General features: G+C 40.9%; 1 protein-coding gene across 1 annotated transcript in view; it reads left to right on the plus strand.

The window, feature by feature from the left end:
* LOC120809314 (spondin-1) overlaps nt 1-21,288 on the plus strand; it is a 66,784-nt gene that overhangs the window by 18,509 nt on the left and 26,987 nt on the right. The window contains exons 4-6 of the mRNA XM_040163021.2: nt 2,104-2,177; nt 3,085-3,207; nt 3,693-3,841. Of these exons, the coding sequence (XP_040018955.1) occupies nt 2,104-2,177; nt 3,085-3,207; nt 3,693-3,841 (346 nt within the window). The remainder of the gene's footprint in view (nt 1-2,103; nt 2,178-3,084; nt 3,208-3,692; nt 3,842-21,288) is intronic.

Genomic DNA, 21,288 nt, shown 5'->3' on the forward strand with positions numbered 1-21,288 from the left:
GACACATTTTCAAAATAGAGCCGTGGAGACTCGCACACTCATGTATGGATTGCACAGATACGTCTAGTGAAGACGAGAAATCTTAAATAAACACTGCCCATAGGTGTAACTGTAGGTGGGAATAATATTTTACTGAAAGCGCTTGAGGAACAGATGGGAAAATGTCTTCCCAAATAACCCGATATATTGTTGGATTTATTGGATAAAAAAAACAGTTGACCATTGGCCTCATTGAGACTCTTAAAGAATTTACTTAGTTCAATAATTCTGTTTATTTCCCTTTTCTTTTTCAATTTCATGCCCAAGCAGTCAACCCATGTTGCAGGGTATATTGCATCATTCAGTCCGCACAAGATTTATAGAAGCAATATAACAGATAACTCCAGCTTAATGGCGGCAGTACCTCCTCTCTCTCCCCAGTCACCTTTTTCATCTCATTTTTATACTTTCACACTTTCATATGTCTCTCAGAGACTTGAGCTCACCGCTTTAGCACAAAAACTGCTTGTAGAAAAATAGCAGTCACATAATTGCTTCATATTTCAACATATCTAATACAAAAATGCGTAATACGTACATTATTCGGATTAAAACACCTACTACATTTTAGATATTTATATAATACAATCTTGCTTATTCTTTGACTTTGCAGCACTCACTGCTGCTGAGTGTTAAGAGGATACAACTAGTTTAATATTTCAGGCCTAACTCAGCAGTGAAAAGTCACTATCTAATTTCATTGTTATGTTTATTTTTTTTGGAGTTAGGAATACGTTCCTTCACCGGCAATTATATATATTACATCTTGTTTCTATAGCCCTATCTTATTAAGATAAGTTACTGCTAATATCTCGCAAGCAATATTTGATATATCGCAGTATTTGATAAAAGACTGTCAGGCCAGCACTCACTTAGTTGATTTGGTTAGGTTTAGGCATGGGAAGTGAGATAGGATGTGTTGGACCATTGGGTTTTTGAAATAATCAGAGCAATGGCATCGCACAGTTGAAAGTACTGATCTGAGTGAACTTACCAATAAAGGAACATAGGGCTGAGAGAACACAGAATTGTTAAAGCATTGTGTTGAGGGAGGTTTGAGAGAACATAATGGTAGGATATATCCTACCATTATGTTCTCTCAACAACCCTAAACTATATAGTTTAGGGTTGTTTTTCCTGACCTTAAAGCTGGTGGCTCTCCATTGAACAAGTATCTGTTCATACTGGCAACCACTTGTTATCTGTAACTTTTTTTTTAAACACATATTTCTCCTTTCTATGCATTTCTGTCTTTGATGTAATTATTTATTCATTTGTTTCCGGACCATAAATTCAACAACTATAAGAAGTTCAGCTATCAATCAACTGAAAATAAGATTTCATATGAGCACTCTTCAGGCAGGACAGATGCCGAGCCATTTCAACCTTTACAACCAGTTTTAATGTCATGAAGTTACGTCAGAACATAATTAATAATAAAAACAGAGAATCTTTGGTCTGGTTAGTTTGGTTTGAAGCTGCTTCCTTACAATGAAAGGCGACTGATGTACATTCATCAAAAAAACTTAGAAGCACTGGGGATGTATGCAATTCCATTGTAGTGGAATCTTAACCTGTTGCAAATGTATTGTACAAGCGTTGCAAGACTTTATTGTTGCTTTTAACCTCAGAATGTCTTCTTTCCATGGGAGTGGCATCAAACAACTTTGTCTTAACAAAATGAGAACTGAAGAGGAATGTAACTGCCTCTGGTAAAACAGCCCATTTTTATTGGTATGGCTTCCTTTCCAGCCAGTATTACTTCATATATTTGAATTGGGGTCTCCTCTCCTTAATCCTGCTTTCGAATTTAATACCAGCTCTGTCTCTCCTTTGTGTCCGTGGGCATGATTGCTTCGTCACATGTACGGCTGTGGTGTGATTGAGTCATGAGGTCCTGAGAATACCGCCCTGTTTCCTTGCAAAAGATATGGACACGATGTCAAGGATTACATGGATCAGATTCTGAACAAGAAAAACACTCTTCATTGTTATCCATCCAATGCAGTTTTTTCACCTCTCTCACTATCCAACTCTTTTTTTTACCTCCTCCCCACTCTCCAGGGCCAGTATTGTCCAGAAGAGGGTCATTTATTTCCAGGATGAAGGCTCTCTCACTATTCGACTGTGTGAGAAAGGTAATGTCAGCTGCCCGTCATCTGCTCTTTTCATCCTGGACCGCCCATCATGGTGCCATTATCCTCTGTTCCATCTGCTGTTAATTTCCCCTGTCTTTTAGAGCAGAACAGCTCCCAGCCTTTTATACCCTGCTCAAAAAAAAGAGCCCAATGGAGGCATTGGAGGGATACTGTGAGTCATGTATCTCCTGGGTTTACTGTATTTAAATTTTTTTTTGTATCTTTCCCTTTATGTTACCTGGGATTTTACTACAGGGAAGTGTCACGCCAGAGTTGGAGAGAGGACCCCCCTCCCCCCCCCCATAAACAACAGTTAGCAAGGCGACGGGGATCTTTTAGCTTCTAAGCACACGTTTATTGTGCAATAAAAAACAGAACCCAGACATGTGTTTCGAACTCAATCTCAGGGGATTTAGACTCATAAAATTGTCCTCTCCTTACCCAAATCTAATTTTCCAGGCTACTATGCAAGTCAATCAAGCCACCCTGTCTGCGTCTGCTGACATATGTGTGGCATCTCCGATGTTTGACTCATCCTGCTATAACTTAGATGTCAAGTGAGGATTTTCTTTAGAATAATTTGGCGACTCATAAATATTCAAGTACCCCCCTTGACCTATCCTTTCAAAACGTTGATGAGGGCCAGTATTTCAGTCTGCCTCAAAGCTAATGTGTCATTTTAACTATTTTTTTCCATGGATGTTTGTTGTTGTGACATTCTGACTTGAGTCCACATTGTAATCATTTAACTGCTGATTTATGCAGGTGTTCATTACTGTCGAACTTTGCACACTTTTAGATATGTTTGCCTGTAAGTTCCTAAACTCTGCTTTCTATCATTTGTTTGCCTTGTGCATTCTCCCTTTAAAATTGTGCTTGTTCACGTTTATGTAACACCTCCCTGCAGAACGTGTGTTCGGCGAGGCTACTGGAGCTCCTGCCATGGAATGCTGTGCCTGCGGAACAGCAAAGTACAGACTTACCTTCTATGGCAACTGGTCAGAGAAAGTACATCCCAAAGACTACCCGAGTGAGTTCAGAACGTTGGCCTTGTCCAAAAGTACGTTTTAGCATCCTACAGTCAGCAGCTGGTTTGCTTAGCTCAGGAGCATCACTATAAGCAGAGAAACAGTAGCCTGGCGCCACCTTAAGTGAACAAACGTATTGTACACATCTTTACAACATTTTACACATTTAATCCGTACGGAAGACAAAGTGTAAAAACAACAATTTACTTGTTAAAAGGGAGGTTAGGTTCAAGACAAATTCTGGGCCGGTTGCCTGGCAACCTCCACAAGGTTACCGCTCTCAGTAAAAAGTACGGTACCTAACTCCCTGCACAACATAAAACCAATGCCGATTGACCAACTCAGAAATTGATGTATCATGATAATATGGATCAAATGAGGCAACCAGCTAGCTGCTGAATCAATCAGCTGACACTACCCCCTTTCTTGACTTGCTTATCAGAATTCAAACCACTCAAACCTGAATAAAAAAATAAATGTCTTTCAGGACGGGCCAACCACTGGTCAGCTCTGATTGGTGCGTCTCACTCCAGAGGCTATGTGCTATGGGAGTATGGGGGCTACGCCAGTGAGGGTGTCCGCCAGGTTGCTGAGTTCGGGTCCCCCATCAAGATGGAGGAAGAAATCCGACAGAAGGTAGGGTATAGAATGACACAGCTTTTAATATAACTGCATTATTTATGTGTTTTCACGTGCTATCTGAGAGTCAAAAGGGTCTAAACTTACTTGAGCTGATGGCAAGAAATGGGATGCTCCAGAAATGTCTCAACATCCCATTTCCCTTCTCATTAAAAAAGATGCATGTTGACAGTGCTGCGTGCTGGATTGTGCTTGAAAAGAGATTGGAAAACATCAGCAGGCTTACTTTTATGCAAAATATGCCTTTAGGGTATTACATATTTTTGGAAGGCATCCAGTGGATATCACCCAGAGAGGACAGGCTGTTGCCTCAGTTCCTCAAGCGAGTGAGTGCGTGCATGAGGAGACACAGCTGTGGGTTGTGCTTAAGCATGCTTGTGTGTATGCAGGTGAGTCAAACGCTTACATATCTATTCAAATCCTTAAAGGATTGCTTACTGTAATAATATGTATAATATAATAATATACTGTGAGAAGATAGAAATTGGCCAGAAGATGTTACTAGAAGCTATTACTTTCATTTGAAGCTTGAACAAAACCTCTTTCAAAATGTTGACTTATAATTAGTAAGAACTATTGTGAAATTATTTTTGAACAAGTGGAAAAATCATGGAGCTCACCAAGTTGTAAAGTAAACGAAGTCTCATCTCACTTATTCTCACTTAAGTAACAAACTGCTGATCCTACTGTATTTTACAAAGAAGTCAAATCTTTATCAATGGGTTTTTGAAATTCACCCATTGGTTTGTGAACTGCTATTTTTAAGCCTTAATTTTTCCCAGACTTTTTAAGGCAACCAAAACATTCATAAACACATAAAACACCTTAAAAGGGTTATATTCCTAAAATAAAACAAAGGACAAACTCCAGAAAATCCCAAATTATAATAGCGAGCTGTCAACTCAAGGTAGCACCTACCTAAGGACTACCCTTCTTTATGGTTTATTTGAATATAAATCAACCAAGTTTAGGGTACTTTGCTGCAAAGGTTGCTGCCTGGTTTTAATCCATACACTTGACATGACAGTAAAAAGCTCATATCTTACTCACATGGACCATTATCTTCAAACAATTCTCAAGACATGAACGATTCAAGGATCGAACCAACCACCCTGCGGTTAGCTGGCAAGCAGCTGTACCCACTGAACTAGAGCTGTAGTGACCAGAATTTGTATTGAGTTACTCTTAAATATCTCTTTGTATTATATCGTTTGAAGGCAGTGTTGCATAACATCGAGGCAATAGAATAGATGTCAGCATTTGTTTTTGTTTTTATATCTTTAATTAGTCTTTCATATGATCACATAGTAAAACTGCATGTATAAAATATTTTACCCACATGGCCCCACCCTAGTATATTACTCCTACGTGTGCTGAGGCCCACAGAATGAGGTTGTCTCTCTGCCACTCCGTCTCTCTCTGTGAGCTCTGACAGGTGTGTCTTGGCCATTTGCAAGGGAACAATAGCGTGTTGTTAGTGCGCTGTCAGTATGGTGTGTGCCTGTCAGTTTGGGTTTGGGCTGTTGTGTGGAGACATTAGAGTCTGACGGACAGACCAAACTCCTCTCTTGGCTGGCTCTGTCTGTCTCTTGGACTAACCATCCTGACACAAAGGGAACTTCAGCCTGTGACAAAGCAGAATGAGATGGCTTCATTGTGTACTGTGGGCTGGAATGTTAGCTATTGAGGTGTGAAATTAAACAACTCGATTGTACACTGTACAGTGCAGTGACAACTATTGAGTTGTCAGACGAGGGGGGTCTTTTAATCCAAAAGGTTATGTATTGCATTCAATCAGCAGAATATGGATGTGGCACTTCTGTTTTTACCGAAAATGATAGCTGGTATGTTCAAGTTGGAAGGTCTCATTGGTCCAAGAATACAATAAATAAAATGCCATAATTTAAATGATTTGCCGCTTTAACTCAAAGCAGAGGTAAAAATATAGTCCATAGTGCGTGCCAGATCTTATGCCAACAAGCTGCAAGGAAAGCATTTCTAAAAGAATTTTCCCATGGTGTCTTTCTGTATGTGTGTGTGTGTGTGTGTATATATATATATATATATATATATATATATATATATATATATATATATATATGTGGAAAAAGCAGAGATAAGAATAAACACTATGTACAATTATTCATATAAACATATATAAGAAAGTATACATATGAACGTAAACAAATGGAGGTAATATGTATAGTTAAATTCCATAACCATGATAAAAAAGGTTAAATCTCTGAAACCATAAGATCTATTTGAATTATCTGGGTGTCAAAGGGAATACTTGTGAGATTTTCCAGATCTGTAAATATCAGTATATATGTTGCAGGTTAAGATAAAATGAAGATGGCACACTACACAAAAAAGTTTACTTTTGCCTGAAATGAAAAGCACTTTCAGGATGATTATCCATTTGGAATTATAATATTATGACTGCAAACCTCCACCAGATCATAGCACAATATCTTAACCTTCTCTCTGCAAAGGGCAATTTTGAAGGACACATTTTGAGAGATTATTTTAGTACAGACAGTTCAGGCGGGTTTGCCAGAATTTTTCTTTTGGGATCATTTTGTGCCAAACAGTTCCATCTGATGATTTTTGATTTTAAATAGTTTAAAATATTTTAAATAGTATTGATCTGATTAGTATTGTGGTAATTGTGTTATACTTTAAAGAGCAGTTTTCTGTGATACTGTGCATGTGCTGTAATTGTGGCGGGAAGCATAGTGTGTTCGAACTTAATACTTCAATTTCTCACTCTTAATGAGTGAATATAAATTATGAAATTGGATTTATAGTTATTAGTCCCTTTAAGGGGGGTGCCCTGTCATTTATGTATTTCATGAATTGTCTTTATGATTATTAATAACCATCATGTAGTTGGGTTGTAATTGTGCGATTAATAACAGAGGCGACAATGTGCCAGCTGGTCTCTTGGAGTCAAATTGCCTTCAGATCATCAGCAGCCTGTTTTCAAAATGTGATTTTTAAAAGAATTTGTCATGTAAATGGAAGCAAACTATGCGTTTGTATTCAGCAGCATCCCGGCATGACTGAGCGCACCATATTTCCTTTCGTTTTTTTGTTACAAAAAGAAACATCATCATCTTGCAGATAAAACTGTTGTCTCTATCTGTTGAAAAAGAGATTGAAGTTACCTCTTCATGGTTTTGGTCACAAGCAAGGATTAAATGAGGCACAGACGCAGACATCCCTTCAACCCTCTGGTAGCGTCAGAAGGGGCCGGGCGACTGCTGTAAAGGTGGGAAGCTGACATGGGTCAGTAATCCCTGTCTTAGCCGAGAATCCCAACTATCCAGTGGAGCAATCAGCTGTGGTAATATGTGGACAAAGCCTTAAGACCAACCCCTCCTGCCCCGGAGCGGACCTGCGCTCCCCTGACTAACACAGGCTCGGGCTCAGCATACGGCTCGCTCTCACCGCAAGCTCTAAGGTCTCAGAGAGGCGACTCGTCAAACCTGTCAGCGCCTTCCGAAGCTTCACATCATTCAGAGAGTCACAAGGAGAGCTTCGGCAGCCAGGGCGTTACTCGCCGATACTTTCCACGAGCAAATACTGGGCCCCTTGATGTCTGCTGACGCAGAAAGAAAGAGAATTGAAATCTGCTGCATGCATCACTTTGCAAAATTGGGACCTAAATCTGTCTCCTGCTTGTTTGTTTAAACTTGGACATCGCAGACGTTCATCAAAAGTTCCCCCCTCCCCGTTTCCACCCACCTGCATGTGAGCGCCGAAAGGTTGGCTGGACAGGGGTCTGACGTGCATGAGCTTGTAGAAAAAATGTATGATGAAGCCTCGTATTTTTTTAAAAGGTTCCAGGTGCATAGGTTCTGTACGCCAGGTGAGAGCCTGTGCCCAACTTCTCTCTGGAAATAGGTCAACGTTGCCGGCATCGGGAGGTTCTAGTAGATAGCAAGTTTGAACGTGCCTGTGATCCTGAGGCGTTTTTTCAGTTTATTGAATTTGTCAGAACACGGTGCCCGTCCTTTATACTCACAAATGACAGAATGAGCTTTAGAGTTAATTTGGTTAAGAAACAAACAAACTCGTCCAGAAGAACTGGAAGTACCTTTTTAATGTCACCCAAAATCGAGAAACAAAATCACACGGCACATCGACATATAGATACAATAAGCGGGAGGAGCTGCCGACCGAGGAGCAAATCCACTTTTTTTTTTTTTTTAATGTCACGGTGCACCAGCTCAAAAGAAGAAATGCGAAGCTACCTATTTATCGGTCCCTGTGAAATGCCAAGCACTCTCAACCAAGTGCGATCACACGGCAAGCAAAATGTCAAGAGCGTCTGACCAACCAGCCTTTTGTAGAATGTGGAGACGGAGATGACGGACCTTGGTCAATTAACTTTTAAAGAAGCCGAATCAACTCTCTTCCTCGATAGTGGTTTACACACCGAGAAATCTCAAGGTCTACTGCGGCTGTCTCCGCAGTGCACTCTTGCTCACCTCTAAAAAAGGATTTATCAGTAGGGTTTCTCTTCATGCTTTCTTTCTTTCCTTCCTTCTTTCAATCATCTAAGGGTTGGGGGAGAGGCGCTGCCTTCCTGTCTGTCATGGTTATAGCATGGTTCTTGCGAAAAGCCATTGGACGTAGGATTCTTTTATGCAGAAGCCAGGAGTTCACCTTTCTCCTTTTAAAACAGGGGGACAAAGCAGGCAGGAGTACAAAGACCAAGCGTTGCACCAAGCCACAGGCCTGACCGTATTTTGCCCCTGAGCGAGTACCCATCAGGCCCCTCTGGGGATCAGCTGCAGCCGATAGCCGCTTCTTACAAAGTCACTCTTTCTTCCCATCACAAAGTTTCAGGCCTTTGGATTTGACTAAAAAAAAGTGAAACCTGTCACTGTGACCTTCTCTGTGCCAAGGGAAGAGAGATCGGTCATGGCAGAGAGTAAATCTGTGGCTCTGGTTCTCAGAGAGATGATATTTTAGACTTTTTTGCAACATTTTCCTAAACTTCTTTTGCAATTTTTGTGAAAATTCTAAATGCGGCCCAACCAGCAATTGAGGATTCAGTCTTTGACGGAAAAAAAAATATTTTAAATATTGCGGTTGTTGCAACCTCTCCAAGCAATTAATTTGGCCCAAACTTAATACTGTGATGGGCTATCTGCTTGACTAGCTATATCTGCCTGTCTACCGATCTACAGCCTGTGAGAAAAGCTTGCCTTCAGAGAGAGACTAATACTACTACTTTAACAGGATATAAGTTTTATGACAAATACTTTCCTTATGAGAAAAAACATCTTTTGAATGGACAAATATCATACAGTATGTTTGGCATGAGTCACTTTGGAGGGAGGCGATGAATGATTGGTCCGTGCTGCCGGCTTGGCAACTCTCTTGGCAGAACCCAGTGCTGCTAGCTACTTTCAACGGAAAACAATTTTGCCTGTTTTTAGGCAGGAAGATTTTCTAAATGTAGCTAATTGTCGTTAGTTTCGTTAGGATGACACCATCTAGCTTGAATGGCATTTATTGATGCCCACTTTCTTACCCTGCTTCCTACATTTTTGTTTAGACTTGTTTGTCTCTTGCCTCCAATTTACTTTTCCTCCTTCTCTCCTGACTCCTTCCTTTCTTTCCCACTCTTATTCCTCTGCAGAAACGGCGGATTTTACAGCAAACTGCTTTTCATTCCTTTAATCGCCCATCCGAATGTGTCTCTCATTCTCCTCCCTTGCTCCTCCAGCCTTTTGTTTTCTCCAAACACCTCACAATCTCACTGATTGACATTGCTTCAAGAAAACCTGAGATATCTTCTATTTGTGTTTTTACTTTTTGCTCATACTCATGTCGGAAGAGTATTCCTCTATTTCTTGCTTTCTCTTTGGTGTTGTTTTTAATGTTTTTATTCTGTTTTGAAAAGCCCTTGTTTCAGACAGATTGACCGGAGGAGAAGTAGAGAAGTCAGGGTGGGAGTAGACGAGCAAGTACGCTATCCTTCACTTTAATCTTTCTACTCAAAACGATTCACAGGAAATTGCAGCAGACCGACAAAGAGGCGGACCAACACACACACACACACACACACACACACACAGCACCCCTACATCTTTATTGCTTCTTGTAGATGTCCAGATTGTACCACTGGAGTAGAGATGGGAAACACAATCGCAGCCTTCCCTCCTTCCCCTCCCGTCCATACGGCTGACACCTGTCAGAGGAAGAGCCGAGGAAGCCATGCTAAGTGATTTACTTCCTCTCAGCGCATCTCAACGGCTCCCCAGCTCTGACGGGCGGAATGCGTTTTGCAGCGCTGCTCAACAAATGCCTCAGCCTGGCCATTTCCTCGCTGGCGGTTTTGCCGGTTAGCCGTTGTGGCTGTTGGCTTTGGAGGAGAGTAGTGGTCAGCCTCCTTTCTCTCCCTTTCCATCTGAATTTCACGGTCAGAAGGAAAGTCCTTTCTGCTCCTCCCGTTGTAATTCTTTAGTTTTTCGCTGGCAAAATGTCTGCTTGCGATAAAAAGAGGACAATGACATATGGTCTTTTTTAAACACACTGCCGGTGTTAATTGTAGCACCTGATTTCATTTTAATTTTTATAAGGAAATATTTTAGATAAATTAGGTCCGACCTGACAAACACTGGACTTTCATTGAGAAGAGTGCCATTTGTGTCCATGGTTATGTTATGTAAGATGGGGAAGGTTGTCTAGTTATTCTAAATGTAATTGTTATGTTGTGTTATTTGGATTGTAAATGCATTCAGGCTTACATGTGTTACTTTTCTTTCTTTCAAGAATTTGTGACATGAGCTATACTTACTGGTAGACACTGCTTACCAGTGCAGCGGCTTAAGGAGCCAAAGCATTTTCATATTTCTTTTACAAAACAGCAACAAGGTGTGATTCCACAAATACATGCATGTCTGATAGTATGATTACGCATATGTCTGTCCCTCCACCTCCAACATCATTGTTGAGTTTCTGCTATTGCAAGAACATTTTTGGGCGTTGCTCATTGGTTACTATTTATTCCTTTTTTTGACACAAAGTGAGGGCAGAGTCATTTTACTGTCTATGGACACATACTGTGACATGACGTTGGCCCTTCCAGGAACACCAGCTGATAGGCAGCTTGTCAAGCCTTCATAAATAATGACGCTGATGCCAGCAGCGTTTTGTTGATGGAAACACAGGGAAATCTTTGTTTCACCTTGATGAATTTACAACGTTACCTCAAACGAACCCGTCTCACTACCTCAAGGCATCTTCCTTTTTAATCAAATACATAACATTTTCGTTAAAACGAGTAGAATATATTACCCTTTCAACCCCAATCCTGAGGCTCTCTGAAAGACAATGTCTTGCTTGTTTATTTATTCAAATACAGTTTGAACCTTTTTTCCGCACGCTTGTATGTCAGTTCTGCTGTGCGTTCGCGTCTCTGACGGGACTCGGAGAGATTGGGCGTTGTCGGGTTGGAATGAAGGGTGCTGTCAGTTGCCCTATATTTGGACTTTGGTGAGAGGTGGGGGGATGATATGCAAGACAGCTGAGCCTGCTGTGCTCATCTTTGTGATTTGTGTACACGTGGGAGTAAAATTATGAAGACCCGGTCTTGAGTTCTCATTGTGAAAGAATGACAGGTAGTTGCGTCAGGGAGCAGCTGATAACTATGGGACGTGCACACACACGGAGAGATACACACATCGCACTTCCAGAAACGGTCTGGAGGGATTCTTTGGAAAGCTGTCGGCGGCCGCCAGACGGACAGCCTTTGTCAACTAACTCTAATTGGCTAGGGGGAAGGGGGCCGGCTGCATGAGTGAAGCGAAGGACGAAGACTGTAACGGCCAAGATGTTTCCTCTTTTTTTGCACGATTTAATGACTTCCATTATTGCATAAATGAAAAGATAGATTGGGTTGCATTACTTTAGCAAGTTCCACAGATTTTGAAATTTGATTTGGATATGACCATAAAGCTGTCAACTGTCTGTCATAATAGGAGTCGTCACCAATTGATTAGAAATGAAATACAGGTGTGTTCCCTTCTTGACCTTGACCTGAAGAAGACCATCTGTGGTGCAAACAATACATTAGTCATCTCCAGGCTTAGCTGTAGGAGGATAACAATGGACCAGCAGACCTGAGACTAACTGACCACCTGCCTCTTAACGGATCATGAACGCATTTCCTAGTGAATAACTAAAGTAGAGCGATGAATGCATCCTAATATAGCAACTTAAAAGTAATGATTGTTTTTCTCCCCAACCTCAAGTAAGGGTGAAAAGTAACACACTATAACACTGTTGCCGATAATAGTCTGTTGTGAGTGTTGCTGTTTTTTTACTGTTTGCAAATAAAGACCAGAACAAACAGGTAATCAGCACAAATTGGCACCCAATCCTGGCCATTTGCCTTTCTCTCTAAAGGCTTTGGGCATGCATGTCGTTATTTGACTAAACTCAGAGGACTCGACCTTGCAAACAAGGGGCTATCAACTTAATTTTACAGTTTTTTTTACAGAAACAACAAAGGCTTGATAGAGAACCTGCTGTTACCAGATATTTCTTCATTACTGACCAACCTTTTGAACATTTTTTTTCATAATGATTAGCATTCAGCTCAAAGCTATTGCTAAAGCTACATACGCCGCCATGATATTGTCCCTGGGCCCAAATTGAAAAAATTGAAAAAATCCATATAACATCAAATAGCTAATTCTTATGCAAAGGTTGCAACATGTATCTTTTCCTACCGTGGCTTAGCCATGATCCGTCCCCAAATCTGCCTGTTTGGATTACCCAAATGTAGTCTGAAACTAATCTCTCCCCTCGTCCCTAACTTATCCAACACAACCAATCGAGACAACAACATAAAGAGGCCGATAGGTCATGCCTTCGTAAGTGAAGATTTGATGGCATCATTCTGCGTAATGATTGGCCATGTTTGTCTGTTTTCTGCACAGATAATTCGAATTTCCGCAGCGATGGGCCATTGGAACAACAACAGTTTGAGTTTGTTTTTGGACAAATGAGCTTTCATAGCACTGGGAAATATTAAGGCTTCAGAAAATGGGTTGTTTGGATAATGGCCATTAAACATGTTTTCAATTGACTGAAAAATGATCTGTTTCTCCGATTGGAATTCTGGTTCTTGGTATGAAAGACAAATCGAAAAGTCCAGTGCAAACCGTCAGCTGTAGACACCAGTTTGCAATATCCTGGTGACAGCCGGACTCACCGACGCAAGTTAATTCTCTCCTTAAAACCATTTGGTGTAAACCAGCAGGCATCAGCTAGTGCGGTAGACATTAACGTGCAGTTTGTGGGAGTCAACACCTAGGGGGTTGTAGACATTGATACTTGTTAGTTATCTGTATCCTCTAAGCTGCCAAATGGAGGTTCTTTTAGAAGCTTTTAGTGCAGAAACCCCACACAACCTTGAGCAGATATATATTCTTGTTTTGAGAGATTAAAATGTAATCCAATCAGGATTTAACAGCAAGTTTTTGATAACAGTGGACTGAGTGAGTTTATAACTCAATTACATTCCGGTGTTAGACTGCATGACGACATCTCGGCTCATGCCTCTGTCTTTGTTTCATCTAATGTTGAAAGACTTTAACGGTTGGCTTTGTAGCAGGACTTCATTTAAGCCCAATACTCGCACAGCGGATATTTCACTGTCGCTGTCATTGTTGTATCATCTCCTCTTTACTGCGAAGACGACTGCCGGCTCTAAATGGCCCTTTTTTCAACGAATTCCCCACATTTGAGTTCCTTAATGCTTTGCGTGACACCTCAACTGTCTGGTGAATTGTCAGTTACACAATATTATCAGCCGGGTTGCTCTTTTTGGAATATATCTGATGGTTTTTTTTAAAGCCCACAATAAAAGTCTCACCATGCAGATAATGTGGCGTCAAGAGTAAAATAGATTACCAGTGATGTGTGAGCGATGAATTAGATGAATAGAACTGTGGTTTGAATAACCCTTGCCTAAGTCGTAAATGTTTAATATGGTATTGCAAAATGCACAGCGCTGTGCACAGCGTTGTCAGAGAGTTTTTACTTGGGGCTAAAGATCCTCTGTCAGCAAATCAATGGAGGAGATTGAGGCTGCAGCGAGTCCGTTGCGGCTGGCTGACACCGTGGGAGCCCGTCTTGTCCTTGACAACCACTTTCTTGGTTTTATTTTGTTTTGGTCATTTTGATTCTCTGTCAGTTTTGGGGTTTTTGAAGGTAAGAGTGGTACAGGGATTTAGTTTAGACTGGACTGAAATGACAAAAGGGAAAAAATTGCGTCGGACAAAGGTCGCTGGATTTTTGAAAAGTTGCCTGTGAGATCATGAGTCTAAACTTAAAGCTGATGCGATAGATTGATCCTAAAAACCTTCACTGTAATATCTACAATAGCAGCCCTAAATTGAAACCCCCGATGTCGTAGCTTCCATCAAAGCCTATATATTCCGTCACTCCCACCCAAGCAAAATGACTTGGATCAAGCCCGACCAATAACATTCGGAAAGTTTTGAAGAACCGCATGATCGTATTATTTTATCCCCATTAAAGATAGGGTATGGTTGAACCAGCTTATTTGATGAAAGTCTCTGGTATTTATTCTCAAAAGTAGTGTGTCCTATATGCTGTACATATGTAATCAACTTATATATATTTTTTTGTATTCAAACCCATGTCACTGTCTCAGTTTGCGTATATGATATATATAATTGCCTTAGATGTGATGCCAACTCAATGTTGCTGTAACTAATTTTTAAGACACAGAGCTTCGTCAACACAAGCCTTCCCTGTGGACAACGTTAAGATTTTGATTAAGGCTCCTACGGTAGATGAGTTTCTTCATGCTCCTATTGAAGATTTGAAACAAAGTGGACCAAGTCAGAGTTGGAATAGTGAACCTTACTCTAGGTCTCAAGTTTGATGCTATTACCGATGGAAAGATCCTGAGCAAGTGGCAGATACATACCGAGCCCTGATGCTCCGCATCTTTCCTCTTGATAAGCTTTGTAAGCACATTCTGCAGTAAGCTTGGCCGAAATGCTGAGACTATGGCAGAATGAAAACTGCTGTTTTAAATGCAGATGGAATAGTGCCTGACGCCTACCACCATTGTAACCGCTTGATCCAATTGAGCAAAATTACGAAATACACAGCAAAAAGAGTTAATTCTCCGGTGTTAGACAAAAGTGTTAAAGTGCAGAGTTGAAATCACACTGCAAAAAGTTGATTCAACTCTTACAGAGTCAATTGTACAAAAGAGCTGGAGTCATTATTCAGTGTCAAGATCAGATTTATTTGCGATCAATTTAACTCTCTGAAATTTGCTGTGTAGCTTGCCTGAAGAGCTAAAATGATTACTTGAGTGATTAACTAGCCTATCAACAGAAAAATGAAGTGGCACAAAGTCAAGTTTGGCTTTACTTTATGAAAGTAATCAAAGTAAAGCCAAACTAACATTAACGGCTGTTCTTCTTTCTTATGTGATTGTAAACACACTATTTTTTATTTTCATATCTAAATATGAAAATAAAAAATAGCAAGCAATGTTTGTTTGACGGTGACATTGCGTTTCCAAGTTCTGGTAAAAGCATTCACATCGTACCGTTGCATCCCTTCCTCTTCTGAAGCTATATGCACACTCCCGAGTCTTTATCTATTATCCATATATCTACACAGCAAATAATGAAATGACTGCATACCTTCAGCTGCGTTTCTACTGGGAACACGTTTGCATTGTTCCAGCCGATACTTCACGTTTCCACGTAGAGCGCCTGTTTGTGTGTGTGTGTGTGCGCGTCTGTCCTCTGTAATTGGGAATTTGTATTCATTAAATGTCCTGAATGAACACTAAGATGCAAGTCCACACCTGTTGTTTGTGACAACGGCGCCTCTTTTGCAGGCAGGTCAGGACTAACAGCGGCCACACCGTCCCCACTTCGCTATCATCAATAATCACAATCACATCATGAATCCAATTATCTCCCAAGCTGCTGTCCTCAGGCGAGATCCGAGTCTCTCTTCTAGTTTTCTAAATAATGAAAAGACTCTTTTGAAGCTATTACTTTGTCTCCCGCCATAGATTTGCATCCTAATTATCCTTTTTTTCCCCGAGTGTATCTCGTTCGAGTGGAGAGAAAAGATTAAGTTTTGATCAAAAGGGGTGTGCTCGGATTTTTGCAAGCGTAGCGGCAGATATGCTCAATTCCTCCTCGTTGCAGAAATTCACAGATGACTGGCAGCGAATAGGGGGACTTACAGTGGCTTGTTAGCCTCACATGCCTACTAGGTAACAATATGTTGGGATCTCAATAATGAGGCAGCTTCTTTGATGTGGACCGAAGCTTTAATCCCCAACACAAAGCGGCGAGACATATGGGAAACAGTGCATTGTCTGTCACCTATGCGCCCCTTCCTTCTTTGGTACCTTTCATTATGATTCTCTATACTTCCCCTTTGAAATTCATCCATCTATTTCATTCTTCCTCTTCTTTTTTGTTTTATCTTTTTTAGCTGTAAGTCCTCACTCAACTCTACCCTTGCTTTGTTTTTACTCCCTCCCTTCCTAATTTGAATATTCAGCGGCGTCAGTAATGGCCATTTGATATTTTGGGTCGTTTGTCTGTGTGGTACATTCTTTATAACATATTATTGCAGGATTTTCATCAAATCTGAAACCAAGCTGGACTGAAAACCAAGCAGATTTGATTTTTGTGATTTTAGTCTTGACTTCACGCCCCACCCATTCTTGTGAACTAGATAACTCAGTGACATTTTCCCTCAGTGTTGAACAGAATGGCATCGTCAGGCATAATTTTAAACCAACCATGGCGATTAGCGTTTACCTCTCCAGCCTTCTCATTTCTTCCTTTGTTTGAAGTTACATTTCTAATGAAGATTATCAACCACATTGTCAGCCGGGGCATTATCAGGAGTTAGCTACCATTGTAATGCTTCTCCACCACCCTTCTTGTGAAAGTGAAACTTGACACTGTGAATTCAAACTATGTACAAACTGAGTTGTTGCAAAACTATGGTACTAAACCCATTGACTTTTGTTTTTTCCTTTCCTTCTGACCAAATGATTGGCCACTGGAGATCAGCATTGTCTTCAACCATGTGAGTAGATGAGGATGGCACCTGTGAACCTACGACTAGGCTTAGCAGGACCTTTCCGACCCATTTATATAAGGCCGATAATGCCCGCTCAATTGGCTGATAACATCCCAAGCGTGTTAAGATATCCAAGCTCTTCACTTTTTCAATTGCTGCTGCGTTAGTGGTAACAGGACTTTTCAACATTTACTTTGTTCATCGCACATACATCCTCACCTACGACAGGTCTGCAATAAAGGAACTTATAAATTATGTCTAACTCACAAACTAACAAAGGGGCAGAATCAATAATGAAATCCATTCATTATTTGTTGATACTCTTCAGCGAGGATCAACCCACTGACAATGCGATCCACAAAGCATGTGGCAAGAAAGAATTGCAATGTGAAAGCCAACAAGCGCACCTGGAATTTAGATTAGTGATATTTGCATGCTTGTTCTAACCATGTTCATTCTCTGAACACTCAAGATTACATAGAATAGACAAACATTTGGCGTAATATCTCCAGTGAGCCCTATAACCCCACTGTTTTACATCCTGGCTTTAAATCCTCCATTGGACCTCTTTGCTGCACAGCATTCATCAGCCGGATATTGGGTAATAAGGTGTAATCAGACCCACCCCTTCCCCCACTATCACCACCACCACCTCAACCTCAGTGTCGGTGTCAGCTCTGACACGTGGGTTGGCATTTATTGCGTGACAGCGGCTTGACACAGTTTGCATCCCTCTTCATTAGGAGTCCTGCAGCAAGTTATATTTTGTGCCAATCAGCCTCTGTGTAATCAGTCGGGTCCAATACACCAATCTAGGCCTGTGACAAGATAATTACCGCGGGTTCTAGAGCGAGATGGGTAATGGAGGAGGAGCGCTGAACTGAAATTTGGAACTGAAGTTGCACCATTAGTACAGTGTAACAAGTGTAGTTAGCATTTCAGGGTCCCTCATCTCCAAGTCAGCTCCAACGGCTTGTTAGTACTTTTTCTAAACCCAACGTTTTGTAAAATTTCCTGTAAGACAGTAAGCTTTTAAAGAATTGATATCTTTTAAATTTGATTGCTGTCACTTATTTTCTAAACTTTTTAAACTACGAAGGGATCCATTTCTGAGCAAAACTTAATTTGATGATCAAAAAGTTCCTTCTACTTATGAAAATGTGTGACAAGAAAATGACAAAAAAGAAATTCACGAAACATAATTTTGCCATTAGATACGCAGTGAAAGCCATTTCAGAATATTACATATTTCCCTCTAGCTGCTATGAGCCTTACGGAAGTTTAATGAGCGGGAGAAAACCTGTTAATACATTCTTCTCTGGGAGAGCCGAGCGCTGCTGCTGCTGCACCCGAAGAGCACCGAGGGCAGCAGTGTACGAGTGCTTCTTTTCTCCCCGAGTCCTCTTTCCTCCGGTGCACAGGATGTCAGCGGTTATAAGCGCCATCCGTCAGACGCCCAAGGCTCCCTCCCACAAAACTTTTTCAAATATTTCTGCCGCAGTCCCTCTTGCTTCTCTGGCCTTTAGGCGTCCCCCCTGGTCTACCTTTTGTGTTTGACATTTTCTCTGGGCAGCCGTGAAACCTGCCCTGCCCAGATTCTCTTTCAGCCAGTTCTGTCCATCCTGTGCGTTTTTTTTCTTCCAAGTGGTCATAAACAAAAATCCCCGCAAGCGGTGGCATTATACCCGCGACAGGGCCGAGGGCTTGGAATTCATCACTCACTTTGACTGAGTTACACCTCGCCTCGACTCAGGGTCAAAGCAATTACTGGACTCCCCACCCTGACCTCCCTCTTCTCGGCTCTCCTCTCCAAAAAACTCTACTTCTCATTCTTCCCTCTGACCCGACTTTCTTTCTCCGACTTCTTTGCCAACCATTGCCGCTTTTTCTCTGCTATTCTTTTCTTTACCAAACTTTGTCACCTCCCTTGCCTTTTGGCTTCCTATCGCCACAATGTTTTGGTGGCCGACGCTCGTCTTATTGCCTTACATGAACATGCCTTGATTTGTAGACTTTTTGAAGTTGATTAAAGTCATAGCTACCATAGCTTCTCTCTTGGTATTCTTTTTTGATTCGGCAACAATATGCCACACAATGCTTTCATATGTAAGCCACGTTGTCATAAACATGGAAGTAAAAAGACTGGAAAAAGCACACACAGACAGTAGAGGTGGATGGGACCAACACATTTTTAGGCTATATCTATGTAGTGATAGAAAACCCAATGGTCAGGTTTCAATTTTGGAATTCTATGCTAATTACAACTATTTACTAATATAATGGCTAATATTTGCAGGCAAATTATGACATAGGTAGCACTGTGCTGTTTTTAGAAAATTAAATTAAATTCTATTAGGTAAATAATGGTAAGCCTTGTATACATTATTCTGTGACAGACAGTAAACTGTATGTACAGTATAAGCTATAAAAGGCATAAAAATCCTTTTGGGAGGATCTTCAGAATGTGGCAAAACCGGAGGACACAGAGGAAGCATTCGTCCTACATTCGATCATAAAAGTCATCAGATCTGTTTTTTTGCCCTTTTTTTCCAGCATAGAGCTTTTCTTAGATAAGCCTGTCTACTACACTGTTCCAGAAAATGAAATTGCCACAGGCAATTTCAAAATCAGTACCTCCGCTGCCAGAGGCAAGAACCAGTTCTCAGTTAAGCACATAATGACCTTTGTGATCTTCCCAAATTACAGCTGAGGAAAGCCTGCCGCACACGCAGCCTACAGAAAATGGTCACGTTCATGTCCTTCAGGGAAAAAGATTACAGGACCTTTCCTTTTTTCCATCAAACCACTGAACAACGGAGCCAATCATTTAAGGCTCACCTGACCGGAGTGATTACAAAGGGATGGCAAGAAATCACTGTCACCACACGCTCCAAATTACGTAGAACAAGCCAGGGGAGTGAGCGGACAGGACACAATAGGACCAGAAGGACTGGTAAAAGACCCTTATTACAGAAGACGGGGCGCTAAATTACAAACTATCAACCCCCTACTCTCGGCTTCTCTTTTCTTTGCCAGCCTGATCTCCAAAACCTGTTCGTAAAAATGTATACGAAAATCTTGAACATACAAATTCGTAGTGATACATACTAAATAAATACGGACAACAATAAATACGGACAAATGATGACGTCATCCTATTCAAAGTGAATGGGGACCTGCACCCCGTAAACAGACTTTGTGAAGTCTAACCATGTAAAATAAACATGTTATGATTGCATTTTTAACGAGAAATCAATGTTAACTTGTAAGAATAGAATACTAACCCTAACCCCCTCCAAAAATCCAACATGGCGGAGAGACGTTCACTCAAGAATCTGACATGGTCCGCCATGTTGTTCACTCAAGGGGCGTGGTTAACCCCCGCAGTTCGTATGTATTGTAACGAATTTGTATGTTCCAGATTTTCGTATACATTTTTACAAACAGGTTTTGGAGATCACGTTGTTCTTTTCACAAACCCTACGGAAGATCTTGATGCTAATGTTTCAGATTGAAAGCTCGAGCAGCCTGGTCCAAAAGCCATTGCGGTGCCATTTGCTGCGGTTTTTAAAAACATCATCTCCATTTTCAGATCCACTTCAAATATGAATTCAAGAGGCTTTCTGGCCAACATTTTATTTATTTTTATTTTTTAAAACTCACTTCATATATTTTTCTTTTTTTCATTACTGATGAAAATTACTTTAGTCATTACAGAGAGTAATCCGTTTACCCAAACTACCCTGAAGTTAAATGATCAGTAAATACATAAACAAATCAGCAAGTGGCTTTCATTTATCTCAAATAAATACAAATATGCATGCATATACAGGCCCGCACCTCAGTGTTCTGGGCTGGATTCGTTCACGGTACAATAGAATTTGTAACTCCACCTCATTTTTCAGCCATTATCAATTGCAGCTGTTTGGTTCTTTGTAAAAAAAACAGGAGAGAAGTCTGCCAAGACGGAGCGCAGCAGTGATCCATGCTGACTAATGTGACAGCGTTTCCTCGGGTGAATGTGTCACATATTACACCTGACACTGGTGTGATGGATTACAGAGCCCTCGGGTTATAATATCTTGGAGGGGTCGCACACAGAGATTTGTGCACGCTAACAAAATCATTGTGTCACACACAATCGCACATACATGTGCACAAAAAAACACTGCACCAACAAAAAGCATACTCTAAGTCAGTGGTTCTCAAATGGAGGTACGCTTGTACACTTGGGGGTACGTGATTTTTTTTTTTTAATTTAAAATTAGCGTCCATTCAAAAATAGTTCTTAAATATTCAAAATTTCCTAAACTGTTTTT

The sequence above is a fragment of the Gasterosteus aculeatus genome, chromosome X (assembly GCF_964276395.1).
Source record: "Gasterosteus aculeatus chromosome X, fGasAcu3.hap1.1, whole genome shotgun sequence".
NCBI lineage: Eukaryota > Metazoa > Chordata > Actinopteri > Perciformes > Gasterosteidae > Gasterosteus > Gasterosteus aculeatus.